A 15,450-nucleotide genomic window follows, 5' to 3' on the forward strand; every position below is an offset into this window, starting at 1 on the left:
TACCTGTCCAGGGATCTTTTTTGCAAATCCATATCTAATATATTTAATTAGAGACAGTGACAAAAAAAAAATGGAAACAAGTATACTCGGCTACCGGATACTGAAGCTTATCGCAAAAAGCTAGTTTAATCGTCAGTTGGGCTGAAAGGTAAACATTGAAATTTGAATGACAGTGGTGGGGTTTTCCAACTTTCACATGCAAACAAAAACAAGTACGTGGAAAAAAGACGAGTAATAAATTTAGCGAACGTGAAAAACCGCGATGTGAAAATTCACTACTTAGAACTTTTCTAACAAATCACAAGATCACTAAATTAAAGTTTTAACCGAATTATTTAATGTTTGTTATATATACTCATTATCCCTAAACAAATTTAATATTTTGCCTATATTGAAATGTTCAAAACCAATTGAAAACTGTCTAGGGATAAAAAAATATCCCTAGGCAATTTTGATTACTGTATATTGGCAAATTAAAGAGTTGTCTTATACCGTATTGTTTTAAACAACAGCTATCTGAAGAACCACATGATCAGCCACACTCGGGAGCGGCGGCACCCGTGCCAGTACTGCGGCCTGCGCTTCGGCCGCTCCGATCACCGCAAGCGGCACGAGTGGACCGCGCACCAGAAACATTACGTCGCCAGCGCCACTTAGGCCACCTCACCGAACACTATTCGCCATATGTAGTGGCAATAGCGATTGGACAATTTACAGGGGTTAGTATCACTTTGTCTAAAAAGCAGCTTATCTAAGTAGCAAGTGGTCTAAGAAGCAACTGGTCTAAGAAGTAACTGGTCTAAGAAGCAACTGGTCTAAGTAGCATGTAGTCTAAAAAGTTCCCCGAATGTCTACTCGGTCTCAGTTCATCCATTCCCTGGTTTGTATATTTTAATTTTAGCGGAGCTCCTATTCCGCGTGGGTGAGGTGCGCGGCTTGACACTACTCTTAACCTATGTTTATTCCAGTTTCCGACACAAACAGATTAGAATCACTTGCTTTTTAGACCACTTACTACTTAGACCAATTCTTCAACCACTTGCTGCTTAGATCAGCTGCTTTTTAGACGAAGTGATACTGACGTGTTGTTGACAGCATCAATCGAGATGCGCTGTGAAAACGGGTTTTCCCGAGTTTTCTTCTGGTTTTCAGAGCTAAAATAACGTGTTTTTATCGTCTATGCACTTGGCCAGTTTTTATGAAAGTTAGAATTATTTGATGCTGTCAATTGGGTACTCTACGATGGTACGAAACCCGTCATTACGAGTCCGACTCGCACTTGGATTATCTTCTGCGGGTTCATTTATTATTGTGTACTTTAAATTTTATCGTCGTTCTCAGATATGTCAATAAAAATGTTGATTTGATACTGTATATACTAAAATTAAACAATCTTATTTTAAAAATCGTTAATGACAGTAGAGCTTTTTGAGGTGCTGCAAAGCACATAATGCGTTAAACTGGCTGCTAAATAAAAATAGGTCATAAAACGCTTATATTATTATGTCTGTGTTGTTGGCACTGAATGTGTTCTTTGAATTGAAGCCTTTGAGAACAGCAGTGAAAAGTCATCCCTGCTGTAATAGTAGTCAACTTTGCACTTTCGCCGTACTTTAGAATATAAAGTATAGCGAAAGTGCAAAGTTAACTGCTTACAAAGTTGTGATAATTACACAAAGCACGACTTAAAATAGCAGAACGAGGATGAAAAAGAAATAAAAATGTGCATGCATTGTTGCCAAGTAGGTAGGTACAACCATTTTTATGTCAAAAAGCTGCCACAACTGTGATGAAAAAGTGGTGAACTCATTTAATTTCTGCACTTTTATGTCATTAACGTTTTTTACTACTTATAAATATAACTTCTTTTTATGATGTAAGTTAAATACGTCGTAATATCATGTTTGTAGCTTGGAGTTTGTATTTTTGTTAAGAATTCTAAATTATTATGGTTAAGAATATGGGTGTGTTAACGAAAATACAGTTCAAAATAAATTATCTATATACATTTGTTAGAAAATCGTTTCAATTCAAAGCCCTCATACAACATTTTTTTTACCTAAATTAACTACGTAGCCCTGGATCTTAACACAACTAACCCAACCCATGTAAAAAATAAACTCATCGATTTTTCCATCAAGTCTTGCTCTATACAAAAAGTTATTTGAAAAAGTTGAAGTTAGAACAGCGATTTCTCTGCAATTTTTTTTATATAAAACTGACCGTGATTGACCCCTATTGATTTTAGAGACAATTTTACTTGACGTTTTTTGCTTATTTTATTGCATCCACGAGATTCCGCTGCTTTCCATAAACGTCAAGAACTTCCAAAGGTGTCGTGTGCGGTTGTGCCTACCACGCATGCGGGGTGTGTCAGGTCAGTAAGTAGACTTCGATCATGAATAAAATCAATTTCGAATCGTTTTTAGGGTTCCGTAGCGAAAATGGCAAAAACGGAACCCTTATAGTTTCGCCATGTCTATCTGTCCGTCCGCGGCTTTGCTCAGGGACTATCAATGCTAGGAAGCTGTAATTTTGCACGAATTTATTATGTAAACTATGCAGACAAAATGGTACAATAAAAAATTCAATAAACTTTTTTTAGAGTACCTCCCATCTAGACGTACCTAAAGTGGGGGTGATTTTTTTTTCTCATCCAACCTTGTAATGTGGGAGATCGTTGGATAGGTCTTTTAAAACCATTAGGGGTTTGCTAAAACGATTTTTCGATTCAGTGATTTGTTTGCAAAATATTCAAGCGAAAATTTTGTTCAAAGGGTTAAAAAAATATTATGGAAGAAAATCTTTCAAAAAAATCGTCCTTCCCAACAGATTTCTGCTCTTTATGATAATAACTATTTATTAACTTCACATATCGCATAAACTAAAAAAGTTTCAGTTCGAAAGTCAATCATTTTATTACTCAAAATCGTCAAAAACACAGTTCACACACATTACCATAAAGGCTATGGCATATGGTCTAAGAGCCGATGGAGATCGACCTTCACCCATCTGATAACCAGTAGTAGGGCTACTACGAAAATCGAAGTTCGTATCGCACCGTCCCTTTCGCTCTCGTATGAAATAATATTAGCGTCAGCGAGACGGTACAATACGAACTTCGATTTTCGAATTTCGTAGTAGCCCACAGATGAGTGGTCTGATTTGTTCAAAATCACTGAAAATCTAATTTAAGTACATAGAATATGACAAATTCAGGAGTTGTCAAATATAGTTTTTGTTTTAGTTCTTTCAAATGAACCTCGAACTAACACAAATCTAATCATACCTATAAAATATTACGAAGGCAGTTGTCAGTCTTTACCAGATGAAATGCAATACTTAGGGAGACAGTGGCTTCTCAGCAACATTCTCTGACCCCTCTTCCCTATCGTCACACACGCCCGCCGCGGTGAGCTCGGGCGTGTCTCCCGGCTCGAAGATATTCAGCGTGTTCCTGATCTGCTCAAACTTCTCTTCCATATGCGGAAAGTCTCTATTGAGGGCTTCCACTATGTATTTGAGGCGATCGTTAAGCGCGAGCGCCTGGTTGTACTCGTCCAGTATGGTGGCTTTGGGTTTGCGCACGCGCACAGACTGCCGCTTGACGGCCGTGGCCAGCTCGTTGCCCAGGCGCTGGCTGCGGACCACGCGCTCGAGGAGCTGCGGAGACAAACTAATTTATAGCAAGCAGTTGGAATTGAGACCATCTTTTTGAGCACGAAACTACCGTGAGACTCACTCATATTAAATACATTGACCCGGATAACTCACGTCTCAAACCGAGTTCAGCTCGACATGTTTCGGGCTAATCCGTAGCCCTTCCTCTTAGGAGCAACGCGACTCGGCGGCTGCTGCAACACGCGCACTGCGCGCTGCCGCTCTGCTCGCGCGACCGACGCACAACTACCCGCTTTTACAGTGCGCGTGTTGCAGCAGCCGCAGAGTCGCGTTGCTCCTAAGTGGAAGGGCTACGGATTAGCCCGAAACATGTCGGGCTAAACTCGATTTAAGACGTGAGTTATCCGGGTCAATATACATATTTAATATCTTTTTAAGCATTTTATAACGAGGCGGTTGTCCGGGGCGCCGCGTACACCATGAATAGGTACCTATTTTTAACGATCTAAAGGAAAAGTAGACTTACTTATCGTATTAACTTTTATAGGCTTATCTCGTAGGAATGAGTATACGAGTAAGTATTCTATGTAAGCAAGTTTTAGAACAAAGCCAACCTGTCATTTTGTCGCTTGTAGATGCCTGGGTGGCTAAGGCCAGGCCTAGTAGACTAAGCTTTTTTGCGATCGGCTTAAGCCGATTTGGCGTCCATATAGATGTGGGTAGACCCTAACGCGACTTGAGATGTCACTGACCCAGTGCTTTTGCCGCTCGGCGGCGCGGCACTCCCGCAGCAGCGTCGCGATGCGCTCCTCAAGACGCGCGTTGAGCACTTCCGTCTGCGCCGTCTCTTGCGTCAGCCGCGTATGTTCGCGTTGCAGTCGCTCCATTTGTAGCTTTGCGTCGCTTAGATCCTAAAGTAATTAAAAAAACAATAGGTATCATTGGTAGCTGGCCTAAGGCCCCGCGCAGGCTGCTGCTGGCTGCCCTAAAAACAGAAAGCTCAGCAAATCAACACATCCGGCAAAGCATGATATTTTATGTCACGTAGTCTCGGGATCATTGGCCTCGCTTTAAACGTACCTGAGTGCTATACCTACGGGCGTTTCAACCGCTATTAGTTTCTTGTCTCTTATACTGAAGAAAATTATAAATGAGTCACCTGACTCATCCACCTGATTGAAAGGATTTTATAAAACGATATGGCGTGCATGCGGTACAATTACAATTCATTAAAATTTCTTACTTGCAGTCTCTCATTTCTTCAATATATGCGACAGGACTGATGATAACGGTTGAAACGGATAGGGATTTTGGATAGGTACGTCTTGTTACTGGTGATATGTAGTTATAAATCTAATGGTTCGACTTTGTCGAGAAACTCTTCCCAACCTAGGGTATTCGGATCCCTAGAAATCCGTCGACCTATCCCAGTAGGTACGCGAAGAAAAAATTAAGTTAACACATTGATGTAGGCAGAGCAACTTGGTACTAAGGAATGCCGCCATTGCAAAACGCTAGAAAGAGCTGCCCTAGTCTGACTGCTAATGCTAACCCTGGTGACGCGTTGCACATCAGCTCGCGCCAGCCTTAGCTTGTGGTGGTACTGCGACTGCGAGGTGTGGCCCGCGCCGCCGTGCGCCTTCTCCACCGCCGCCTGCACCATACAGAATGATACAATGTAAAAAATAGCTCCGGAAATCGGTTGAATGGGGTATTGGCTCTGATGAAACTCTTGCCGTGACTTGATTGATCTAAGACTTAAGGGGACGACGACAGTCGACCGATCCTGCGTATCGTGTTATTTACGCCAGAAGGATTATTATCAGGAGGGTGCATCTGCATAAAGGTAGGTGCATTTCCAGGTTTCATTCTATATCTTACTGTTTCATTCTGTAATCTTGTTCTATATAATTTTACGCCATTCCAGCGCCCATGGTGCTATAAACACGGCCTAACTTTGATTATTTTGTTAATCATGCCTAAATCAATCATTCAGGTTTGTATGTTGCCAAAGAAACGGGGGCAAACTGAGGTGCCTGTCCCACCCACCCAAGTAGCTACTAAAATCAACCATTTGAATACAGGATTTTGTAATTTTGACATAAATTCAACCGTTTGGAGAATAAAGAGATACTTATCAAGTTTCTGCCCCAGTCCCAAAAAGTCGTTCATCGGACGTTGGTTTACGATTAACAGAAGCGAAAATTGATTGCGTAAATTAAATACAGGCGGCCGACAGAATAAAGATATTTATTTTCGATTGATTATATGCCGATGGCGTATTCAAAAACTGAAACTGTCGGTGCTCATGCATTTCACCATACCCATACATATATCCACCTCAATATAGTCATAACGAGGTACATAGATGCCTAATAGGGCAGGTACATTACATAGATACCTGATAGGGCAGGTAGATACCTGAGCGCGGCTCTTGTCCATGGCGGTCTCCCGGCGCGTCACCAGCAGCGCCAGATCTTCAGACAGCTTCTCGCCCGTGCGCCGCAGCTGCTCGCGCCGAACCTGTATTATCATACACTAGCCTTTACCCGAGGCTTCGCTCGCGTAACCCATTAGATCTGGTCTCTAGATTTATTTTAATTTTTACATGGATCTCGTGGGAAAATCGGAATAAAAAGCAGCCTATTGTATTGTAGTAGTCTGGCGAGCGAATTGTGGCCATGTTTTTTTTCTCTGTTCTTACTCGTATTTGCTAATTATAGTAAACTAGCTGTTGCCCGCGACTCCGTCCGCATAGAATTCGTTTATCGCCATCCCGCGGGAACTGCAATTTTCCGGGATAAAAACTATCCGATGTCCTTTCCCGGGACTCTAACTATCTATGTACCGAATTTCATCTAAATCAATTCAGCGGTTTAAACGTGATAAGGTAACAAACAAACAAAGAGACGTACAAACTTTCGCATCTTTATAATATTAGTAGGATAGTGGGATAAACTCAACGAGTTTTAGGTAACATTTTATCATAAAAAGCACAAATCTTTTACTTAATATCGTCCTTCCTCGTATTCTATTGGTTCGAAAATTCGTGCGAATTTAAATTACCACGCTTTTTGCATTCATTTTGTCACAATTAAATTTCGATCTACATTGCTAGCCGTTTTCTAGATTCATCGAATAAACAATCACAGCTTACTTCCATCCTATGAATTTCCGTCTTCATCTGTCCAATTTCGCCAACTGCAGACTTGGCGGCCTGCATGTTCTTACGCAGCTCAACCGCCAAGATTCCCTGATGGCCAACATTTACCATGAAACAGAGCTTTGAATTTCTTGAAACATACATTACATATCGTTACTACTTTGAAAAAATCTCGTATCTAAAATCAATATGTCAACAAAATCAAACCTTGACATTAATTTCTTACAATCTTAAGCCGCGCGCCGAGCCAACGCGCGTCACCGCGTGTTTATCTGAACTTATAGCCTTACGCACTATATCGTCACCTTTCTTTGCCAGATGAGAGCCTCCCTCTGCATGCGATCCAGATCCTGGGTCAGATTAATTTTCTCCTTGTCCATGGTTTCTATGGATTCCTCCAATTCAAAGACTTCTGCATCTGCGTCCTGTAACAACGAAAACACCAGCGCTTGTAAAGACAAACAAACAAACGCAAGACTTTTATTATTTTGATTAATATTTTTGTATAAAAATGTATAGAAATTTGAGTGATGGTGATATGTTCCTAATAATGATGACTTCACAAATACGTACCTCTTACATCTGTAGATGTAAAGAGGTCATTTTCCCTGCATAAGTGAATAGTGTAAATACAAACAAACAAACGCAAGACTTTTATTATTTTGATTAATATTTTTGTATAAAAATGTATAGAAATTTGAGTGATGGTGATATGTTCCTAATAATTGTGACTTTACAAATACGTACCTCTTACATCTGTAGATGTAAAGAGGTCATTTTCCCTGCATAAGTGAATAGTGAACTATAAAAAGAATGCACTGAAAATATGTAATAAAGAAAAAATACGATTATTTACTACAGCAATAAACTATTTTTCAATTATGTTCTCTTTTTTTTAATCAATTGTATTCATATCCATGTTACGTATATCGTTCGACATGATTTTGACGTAAATTGCATCCGTCATCCGTCCATTGGTGATAAGAAAGCTTAGTCATTGGTAGGTTACCTTCAGCTTGGCGGCGTAGTCATGCGTGAGCGCCTGGTGGTCGCGGCGCAGCGCCTCCCCGCGCTCGCCGGCGTCGCGGCGCGCGCGCTCCATGACCTCGAGGCGCCCGCGCAGCTCGCGCAGCACGCGCTCCACGCCGGCGCGCTCCGCCGTCACGCTCTCGATGTCCGCCTGGATGCGCATCGTCTTCTGCTCGCAGATTTGGATTTCTGGATGACGGATAGAATTAATCTACAGTTTAACGTCTGGTAGCATGGTGAACGGTTGTGTTGCTCTGAGAATGAATTATGGTTGAGTTAGAAACGCTTCACCACGGTGGTGGTGATAGATGGATAAAATTGACCTTCTCGAAGCCAACAATGGATACGGGTAGAGTTAATAATAGTTGGTACGCTTGTGGCTCTTTCAGTTGCTAGCCGTCGAGAGACGAGAGATACCGAGCGAGCGAGAGGGTTGGTAAACTGCACTTGGAAATGCCATGAAAAGGCGTGCTTCTACCCTCCTATCGGATTCTTTCAGCATTTTTTAGGGTTCCGTACCTCGAAAGGAAAAAACGGAACCCTTATAGGATCACTTTGTTGTCCCTCCGTCCGTCTGTCAAGGCCCTTTTTCTCAGGAACGCGCGGAGGTATCAAGCTGTAATTTATATCAAATACTCAGGTCTACTGTCCCTTGGAGCTGTGAAAAATTAAACTTCTAAGCCAACGCAATCAAAAGATACCAACTCGCAAGGGAATCAAAACCTACAGGGTAGGTACTTCCCGTGAACTCAGAATCTTCAAATTTGCTACGAAGCAACGTCTTATAGCACAGATAAAGGAAAAATTGCGTAAACCGTAAATTTTTAGTTACATCATATAATAAAAATATTTATACGGGACCCTCGGTGCGCGAGTCCGACTCGCACTTGGCCGGTTTATATGTTCTTGTAACATTGAAAAGTTAAACAGAGTCTGTCTAGTTTGTAGGTCATGAAGCTGCTACTCGTATCTGACTCACGCTTGTTGATGAGGTTGATGTCGGCGACGACGCGGTGGTGCTGCGCCGTCAGCTTGACCACGTGTCCCTGCAGCCGCAGCCACTCGTGCTGCATGCTCTCCGTGCGCTCGCGCAGACCCTTTATCTGCATCTCCAGCTCTTCGATACGCCGCTCTTGGGGGGACTTCATCTGTGAAACGAGTAAGATGTAACAGATCAGTCTAAGTAAACAATAAGAAATAGTCATTGACAGGCACGTCATGACATGCCAGCTGGGGATCAGAAAGTAAACTAGCTGCATGTTAACCTTATCTTGCATACAAGGAGGTACTCGTTATTCAATTCATATGTAAATTTTCATATCCTTATACATTTTCTCCAGATTCGTAGATCGGCCATGCCAGTTAAAGCAGACCTTAATTATAAAACCTGAGATCACCAAATTCTAGCCTTGACGCCAGGATTTCTTTTGGGATCAAATTCACCATCAATCGTGCAAGTCTCTAACCATAAATTGTTAGAGGAGGAAATTTCGAATAGGTTAATAACTCACATCAAAGATCTCCTTTAACGCAACATTCTTCTTTGTGACGATGTCCAACTCGCGCTGTTTTCTCATCAACTCTAGCACTCTCTGGTCGTACTTCTCTTGCAGCTCGTCTATCTCCTTCTCGCGGGCGCGGACCTTGGCTTGGTTAGCCTCCAACAAAATGTTATTCTTCGCCTGCTGGTTCCGATACACTTCTATATCGAGCATAACCTGGGCGTGCGTGTTCTCCATTGCTGCCAGAGCTAATTCCTGCAGGAAAATAATCGTTGACATTCTATTTTGATTGAATTAAGACTATATTTATCTTAGATATATGATTAGTTTTATAGTTAAATAGGTATCTTGATAACAATAAATCTATCTCATGTTATGAATCCTTTACCAAAATAATGTAAATTATTGCCTCTTAGAACTTTGTTTTTAATCTGAACTAGGTATGAAGAATCTTGTACAATCTACCAAATCTTGGCGCCTTTTGTTTTTTATATCTTTGTGCTGTAAGGGGCTATCTCTAATTGCAGAGATTTGGAACTTAAATCGACATATTTCTTTAGGTGCTCGCTCATTTGTCACTACTTAGAATAGAAACACAACTTAGCAGCAGCAAACGAAATACCTACTGTTTTGTATCTTTGGAACACTTTTAGATACCTGTTTTCTGGATATCTCTCTCATCTTCTTGATCCCGTTGGCCATCGACTCGACAGCCTTGTCGTTCAAAAGGCACTCCTGTATATTTTGAAGAATTTCATTCTCTAGCTTCAACCTCTGTTCCGTCTTGCGATCAAAATCCTTCTCCGTGCTGCTCAGTAGATTCATGATTGTTTGGTTTTCCTAAAAGACATGGAACACGTATAACTGTGGTAAAGCTTACTTGAGCAATAAATAATATATTAAGATGGTACTAATTACCATTTTTATCAAGTTCTGATCTCGTTCTGTCATCTCAATAGATTCCGTGAGTTCAGCTATTTGCGTCTCAATAGCTATTCTCTTCGCATCCTCAGCATCGACTGTAAAAAATATGGTAAAAGCTGTCATTTGGCTTTTCCTTGTTATTAAATTTTACGTGAAATAAATAAACAAAAAAACTCTGCAGCTCATGCGGTAGGTTAGATGTTAGAGTTAGATGATAGAGGCCGATTATTCCCATTTATTTTGTACTTAGGTAGTACGAGTAACTTATACTTACAAGCTTTGATCGCATGTAAGTACCATTAGAATTCGGCAGTTGAAAAACTATAATAGCCACTGAATAAGCTATTTGTACACTAAATTGCATACAATCCGTCCAGCCGGCTTACAAACATATTCTTATTTTAATGTCAGTAGATTAGGTAATTGTAGGTAATACTTAGATAAATTTTGGCTGTGATACTAACAAAGCTTCGCGACACTGTTGATGTCGTATATTATCTTGTCCTTGTTCATAGCGATCTCTTTGCTCCTGTTCATTTCCTCCATGACCACTTTCTTCGTGATCGCCAGGTTGCTGATCAGCGTACGGTAGCTCTCTTGCAAAGTCCTGACCAACATTCATCAATGCAATATTTAAGTATTCGCGATGATTTTTAATCGCTGATCAGGTGCCTATTTTTCTAATTCAATTGAATTCGGTCACGTTAAAGTCCCATACGTACATGAAACCAAACTTTTTCTATCATTCTAAGTTTGAGACTTTTACCTTTAAACGTTATGTACAGTCACCAGCATTAATATCTGCCACAGCGGAGCGTGCAAAAATATCTGACACGTCCTTCCGGCCCTTGAAATAGAGTCGTATCAGATACTTATGCACGCCTGTTGTGTCAGATATTGGTGCTGGTGACTGTACCTATAGAACTATAGATATAGAAGGAATGATAATAATAGGTTTCTTGTAACTATATAGGTATGGTCTTTAATTTTTTATTAAATTTTATTTTTATTATTTGTTATCGTAACGGCATTTAATACACGTTATGTTAATTTTCAGCTGTCTGTGTATTACGGTTCTTGATAATATTTAAATACAGCCCTGTGATAGACAGACAGCATCAAAGCGACAGTAATAGGGTTCTATTTGTCCAATAAGTTCTACGTCCATAGCATAGAAGATGGATTTGTATGGTAAGCCACTTACTTGTAGTCTTCCCGTACGGAGTCGAACACCTTATCGCGCTGTTGGATGTTGACGAGAACGGAGTTCCAAAGGCTCACGAGCCGGCGCTTGTCCAGCTCCAGGTCTTCCAGCTCTGTGCTGTACGCCGTCACCTGGGACAACCATGGCCATGAATACAAGCTAGGGCTTGCTACAAGATGTTTCTAAAATTATATACCTAGCTGCTGCGTATATTAAGATTATGTGGACGCACGATGCGTACGGAGTTGAGCAGTATAGAACAGATGCATAGAGTAAAGAGTTGGAAAAGGGTCGATCCATCCGCTGTCTTTGTCTTATAAATTTACTTACTTAGTTTGAGACTTGTGCTTACAGCGAAAATTTCAACTTTTTCGCTATGCATAACAAATGTGCAAGCGATAAGGACCATTTCAGGATAAAGAAATGTTTAAAATTGTGTTCTTTAGATCGTATAAAAAAGAACGGATATACTAGGTAGCTATCTACCTACCTTATCGTTGATCTTCTCCATTTCGTTGTTCTTGATTTCGAACTGCTTCTTAAACATCTCCAGCTTAGACTCGAGCTTCCACACCTCGTTGCTCAGCCCGTAGATCACCATATCCTGGACACAATTTAAAGTTCCTTGAAGTAAGACTGATGAAGGGCCGAAAATCCTAAGACTTCAACGGGACAGATATTGAAACCAGCATCAGCGTACAGCCATAGGACTACAAAAGCTAGTGACTGGTTAAGCAGCGCTACAGCCGCAGTAGATAAGCCGATGTCGCTAACCAATGTACCTAGTGCTACTGCCGCGCTATGACGCTTGATCCGCTTCTTCCAGCATCGATGTTTTTTTGGGTTACTTCGCCGAGTGCCGGACTCTCACCGGCTAGAAAACCCGGCTACACATCCCCAACTCCCTGGAGCTCATTGCGGGGGGAGAAGGTTGGAGGGGCATCGATATTACTAACCAGTTCCCGCTTCTCATCGGCCATGGCTTTCTTCTCGGCGCGCATCTTGTCTGACATGCGCTGGCTGACGGTCAACTCTGACTCCGTCTCCTCGCGCCACGCCTCCAGCTGCCGGCACAGTGAAGTCAGCGCCTCCAGCTCTTCAGTAGCCTCACGTTCTAGTTGTGGAAACATCAGAGTCATTGATAGAGGTTATCGGAAGCATGTAAATGAAGACATAGGTAACGCGTCCGTCCTGTTCAAAGGACCTACGAATAACTGCTCCGATTGGAATAGCCATAATTATATCTGCAACAAATAGCTAGTTACGGCTTCTGGACCACCTGTCTCGTTACACGATTAACACGAGTATGATGCTTTGCAAGATAAAGGTAGTATCAGACATGTTGAAGATGTTCATATACTAGTAAGTCCCGTATTTCGCCTGTTACCTACATTTAGAACGAATGCCACGATAATATAGCAGCGAAGTGTCTTCATAACCAAGGAATGGAATCCTAACTTTGAAATAATAGCGTAAAAGCGGTTGCTAAGCTACTAAGTTAAGATTGGGTCGAAGAACGGTGAGCAGACCACCGTTGGTCGGATGACTTTGGCAGTCGGCTGGTAAACTGTGAACGGACTAGCACAGGACCGGGCAAAGGGGCATGAAAATTAAGAGCCCTTACTTAGCAGTACTTATGTGGATGTGGGTTGGGTTGATTTGATTGATTAGATACCCGCGTTAGTGTCCTGTTCCAGCTTCTGCTTAGCCTGCTTGTAGCGCTCGTTGGCCTCGCGCGCGCGCCGCTCCATCGCCGTGCGGTCCGCCGTGTTCTGCGCAAGCGTCGCCTCGTATTCTTCTATCAGTGACTGCGGAAGCACAGAAAAATTTACGTAAGTAAGGCCAACAAGGAATAGATTGACTAATGGTTATCTGCCTTATTTTAGCTTCAAAATTGTAATAAAGCTAAGCAGTGGTGAGTAGATACTAAATAAAGAAAATTGATCGCAATCAGCATTAAGTAAACTACCTACTTATATACTTAACATTAATCTAAGCTAGGTATAAATATTTTACCCGTTGAGCGTTGGTGTCGTGATCGTCGCGGTAAATGGTTTCCAAATCCTTTTCGTATCCTAACTTGCTTAAACGAAGTTCATCACGCTGGAAATTTAAAAATAAATTTAGACAATTACTTTATGACATGACCTAACTATGCAATAATATGCCATACCTTGATATCGTAATATATCCAATTTTGCTAGTATATACCTATGATAATCGATGATCATCGTATTATGTGTGACTGAAATTCATTTTGGATAGATAATGAAGTGTAGAGGTACCACCTAGCCATTTGTTATGCATAAGTAAGTAAGTATCTTGCAGAAAGCTATCGATGATGTTATTATTTGCTCTCAATTTTACATCCTCTTAGATGACATGAAACAGTAGGCGCCTTAAGACTTCAGTCTAAAGATAATGTACCAAGTTAAGTATCTCCTCCTCGGCGATAGCATTTTCCTTCTCGAGGAAGTGCTTGAGCGTGGCCTGGAACTTCTGCATGAGCGGGTGTGTCGATTCCAGCACGGCTGGCAGGGCGCCCATGTCGCGCTTGCCACGCCATCTATGAGCAACAAATGTTGACGACTTCGTGACTCAACATCGCATAACACCATACGTACGAGTAGCTACTATACCCTCCTAACACCCAAGTCAAATTTTTGATATATGAACATCAAATAAATTTTATTTCATTTATGATAGAGTTTAAAGTTCAAATTACAATAAGTCCTTTATAAAGGACTCTGGGCGTTACGAGGATACGCGAAACATACATGAGGCCGGCTAAGCCGTCATGTAGCACAATAAGTGGACATTGAGCATCACAAGAAGTGCATTTTACAATGAAATTACTTAATAATGATATAATTCAGATATTTTGAATGTAGTACCTAACTTGAATGAAACTATTACCTAAGTTTTGTGTTCTACCTGGAACTGTGTTATGTAACACCTAAACTTTGTTAATAATATAAAGTACGCAATAATTAGACTGTCGGAGTCACTTCCCGCATCTATACTCACTCGTCAAAGGCCTCGCGCCCGGCTTTCATGCAGCGGCACTTGTCCAACGGACAAAGGCAGCAGTCACACTCTCCTGGCTCCTGAAATCGGTTGAAATTTGCATGACTGCAAAAGACAATAGCTGTGATTTTCCTAATACCTATATAATTAAATGGAGCCCTCTGACAGTTACTTAGAGTTCCTCAGATTATATTAACTCTATCTTCCCATGCCAACTGCATCTATGTCAGCAATCAGCATAGAGTCGTGTGATATTTATCACAACATAATAGGGTTCTTCAAAAAAAGAGTAAATATTTTTTAAAGAGTCGGTAACGCGCATGCGACACTATGAAGTTGCAAGCGATCCACCTGCTAAGTATTTCGGCGTGGAGAGTAAGACAGCTGGTGAAATTACTGGCACTTGAGGTATCCCATCTTAGGCTTCTAGGTTGGCAACGCATCTGCAATACCCCTGGTGTTGCAGATGTTTATGGGCGGTGGTGATCTCTTACCATCAGGAGACCCACTCGCTCGTTTTCCATCCAGTCGAATAAAAAAAATGTAACGGTCGTTCTGTTGTTATGCAGGGTAGTCATATAAGTATTGTGACTTAAAGCAGACCAACAACAAGTTGACATGGTAAGGTAAAATAAAATAGCCACATCTGACGGAGGCTTTTTCGGCTACATTGGTTAGGTACATAGCGTAGAGTTTCTTACTTGATATATCATAGTCTCATTCTTGTACAGCAAGCACATCTCATCGTGCACGACGATATCATGGTCATCGCGCGGGCACTGACACGCCGGGGTCAAGGGCGGCGAAGAGTCCTCGCTCGGGGCTGTGCAGGCGCACTCCGTCGACGTCCCTGATACCGACATCGTAGTTTTATATTCTCTATAATACAATGATAATAAAATAAACGCCTGTAAAATTCCAAAACTCGTTAGCGGCTATTGCTAAGCGACCTATTTGAATTGATCAAACGGGCGCGCGCG

General features: G+C 41.4%; 2 protein-coding genes across 2 annotated transcripts in view; both read right to left on the reverse strand.

The window, feature by feature from the left end:
• LOC141428604 (coiled-coil domain-containing protein 40-like) overlaps nt 1–636 on the reverse strand; it is a 9,808-nt gene extending 9,172 nt beyond the window's left edge. Inside the window, exon 1 of the mRNA XM_074088605.1 lies at nt 526–636. Within this exon, the coding sequence (XP_073944706.1) occupies nt 526–636 (111 nt within the window). The remainder of the gene's footprint in view (nt 1–525) is intronic.
• Nucleotides 637–2,907: 2,271 nt separating this feature from the next.
• On the reverse strand, nt 2,908–15,406 carry LOC141428552 (coiled-coil domain-containing protein 40-like). The gene is made up of 20 exons (XM_074088555.1): nt 15,172–15,406; nt 14,471–14,550; nt 13,871–14,009; nt 13,460–13,546; nt 13,119–13,251; nt 12,400–12,557; nt 11,934–12,047; nt 11,444–11,574; nt 10,704–10,846; nt 10,234–10,334; nt 9,973–10,155; nt 9,325–9,570; nt 8,793–8,961; nt 7,794–8,002; nt 7,090–7,209; nt 6,779–6,874; nt 6,043–6,144; nt 5,174–5,275; nt 4,374–4,532; nt 2,908–3,663 (listed from the first exon to the last, which is right to left on the reverse strand). The coding sequence occupies exons 1-20, from the start codon at nt 15,331–15,333 to the stop codon at nt 3,343–3,345; spliced, it is 2,955 nt and encodes a 984-aa protein (XP_073944656.1). The 5' UTR covers nt 15,334–15,406; the 3' UTR covers nt 2,908–3,342.
• Between the last annotated feature and the right edge of the window lie 44 nt (nt 15,407–15,450).

This window comes from Choristoneura fumiferana, chromosome 6 (assembly GCF_025370935.1).
Source record: "Choristoneura fumiferana chromosome 6, NRCan_CFum_1, whole genome shotgun sequence".
In the NCBI taxonomy this organism is placed as follows: domain Eukaryota; kingdom Metazoa; phylum Arthropoda; class Insecta; order Lepidoptera; family Tortricidae; genus Choristoneura; species Choristoneura fumiferana.

Excerpts from the sequence above, each read along its gene's own strand:
- LOC141428552 (XM_074088555.1), bottom strand. The coding sequence starts at position 15,333 with ATGTCGGTATCAGGGACGTCGACGGAGTGCGCCTGCACAGCCCCGAGC. Across the intron at positions 12,558-13,118 it reads GGAACAGGACACTAACGCGG|AACGTGAGGCTACTGAAGAG; the intron begins GTATCTAATCAA and ends TTCCACAACTAG. Across the intron at positions 9,571-9,972 it reads GAGAGATATCCAGAAAACAG|GAATTAGCTCTGGCAGCAAT; the intron begins GTATCTAAAAGT and ends ATTTTCCTGCAG.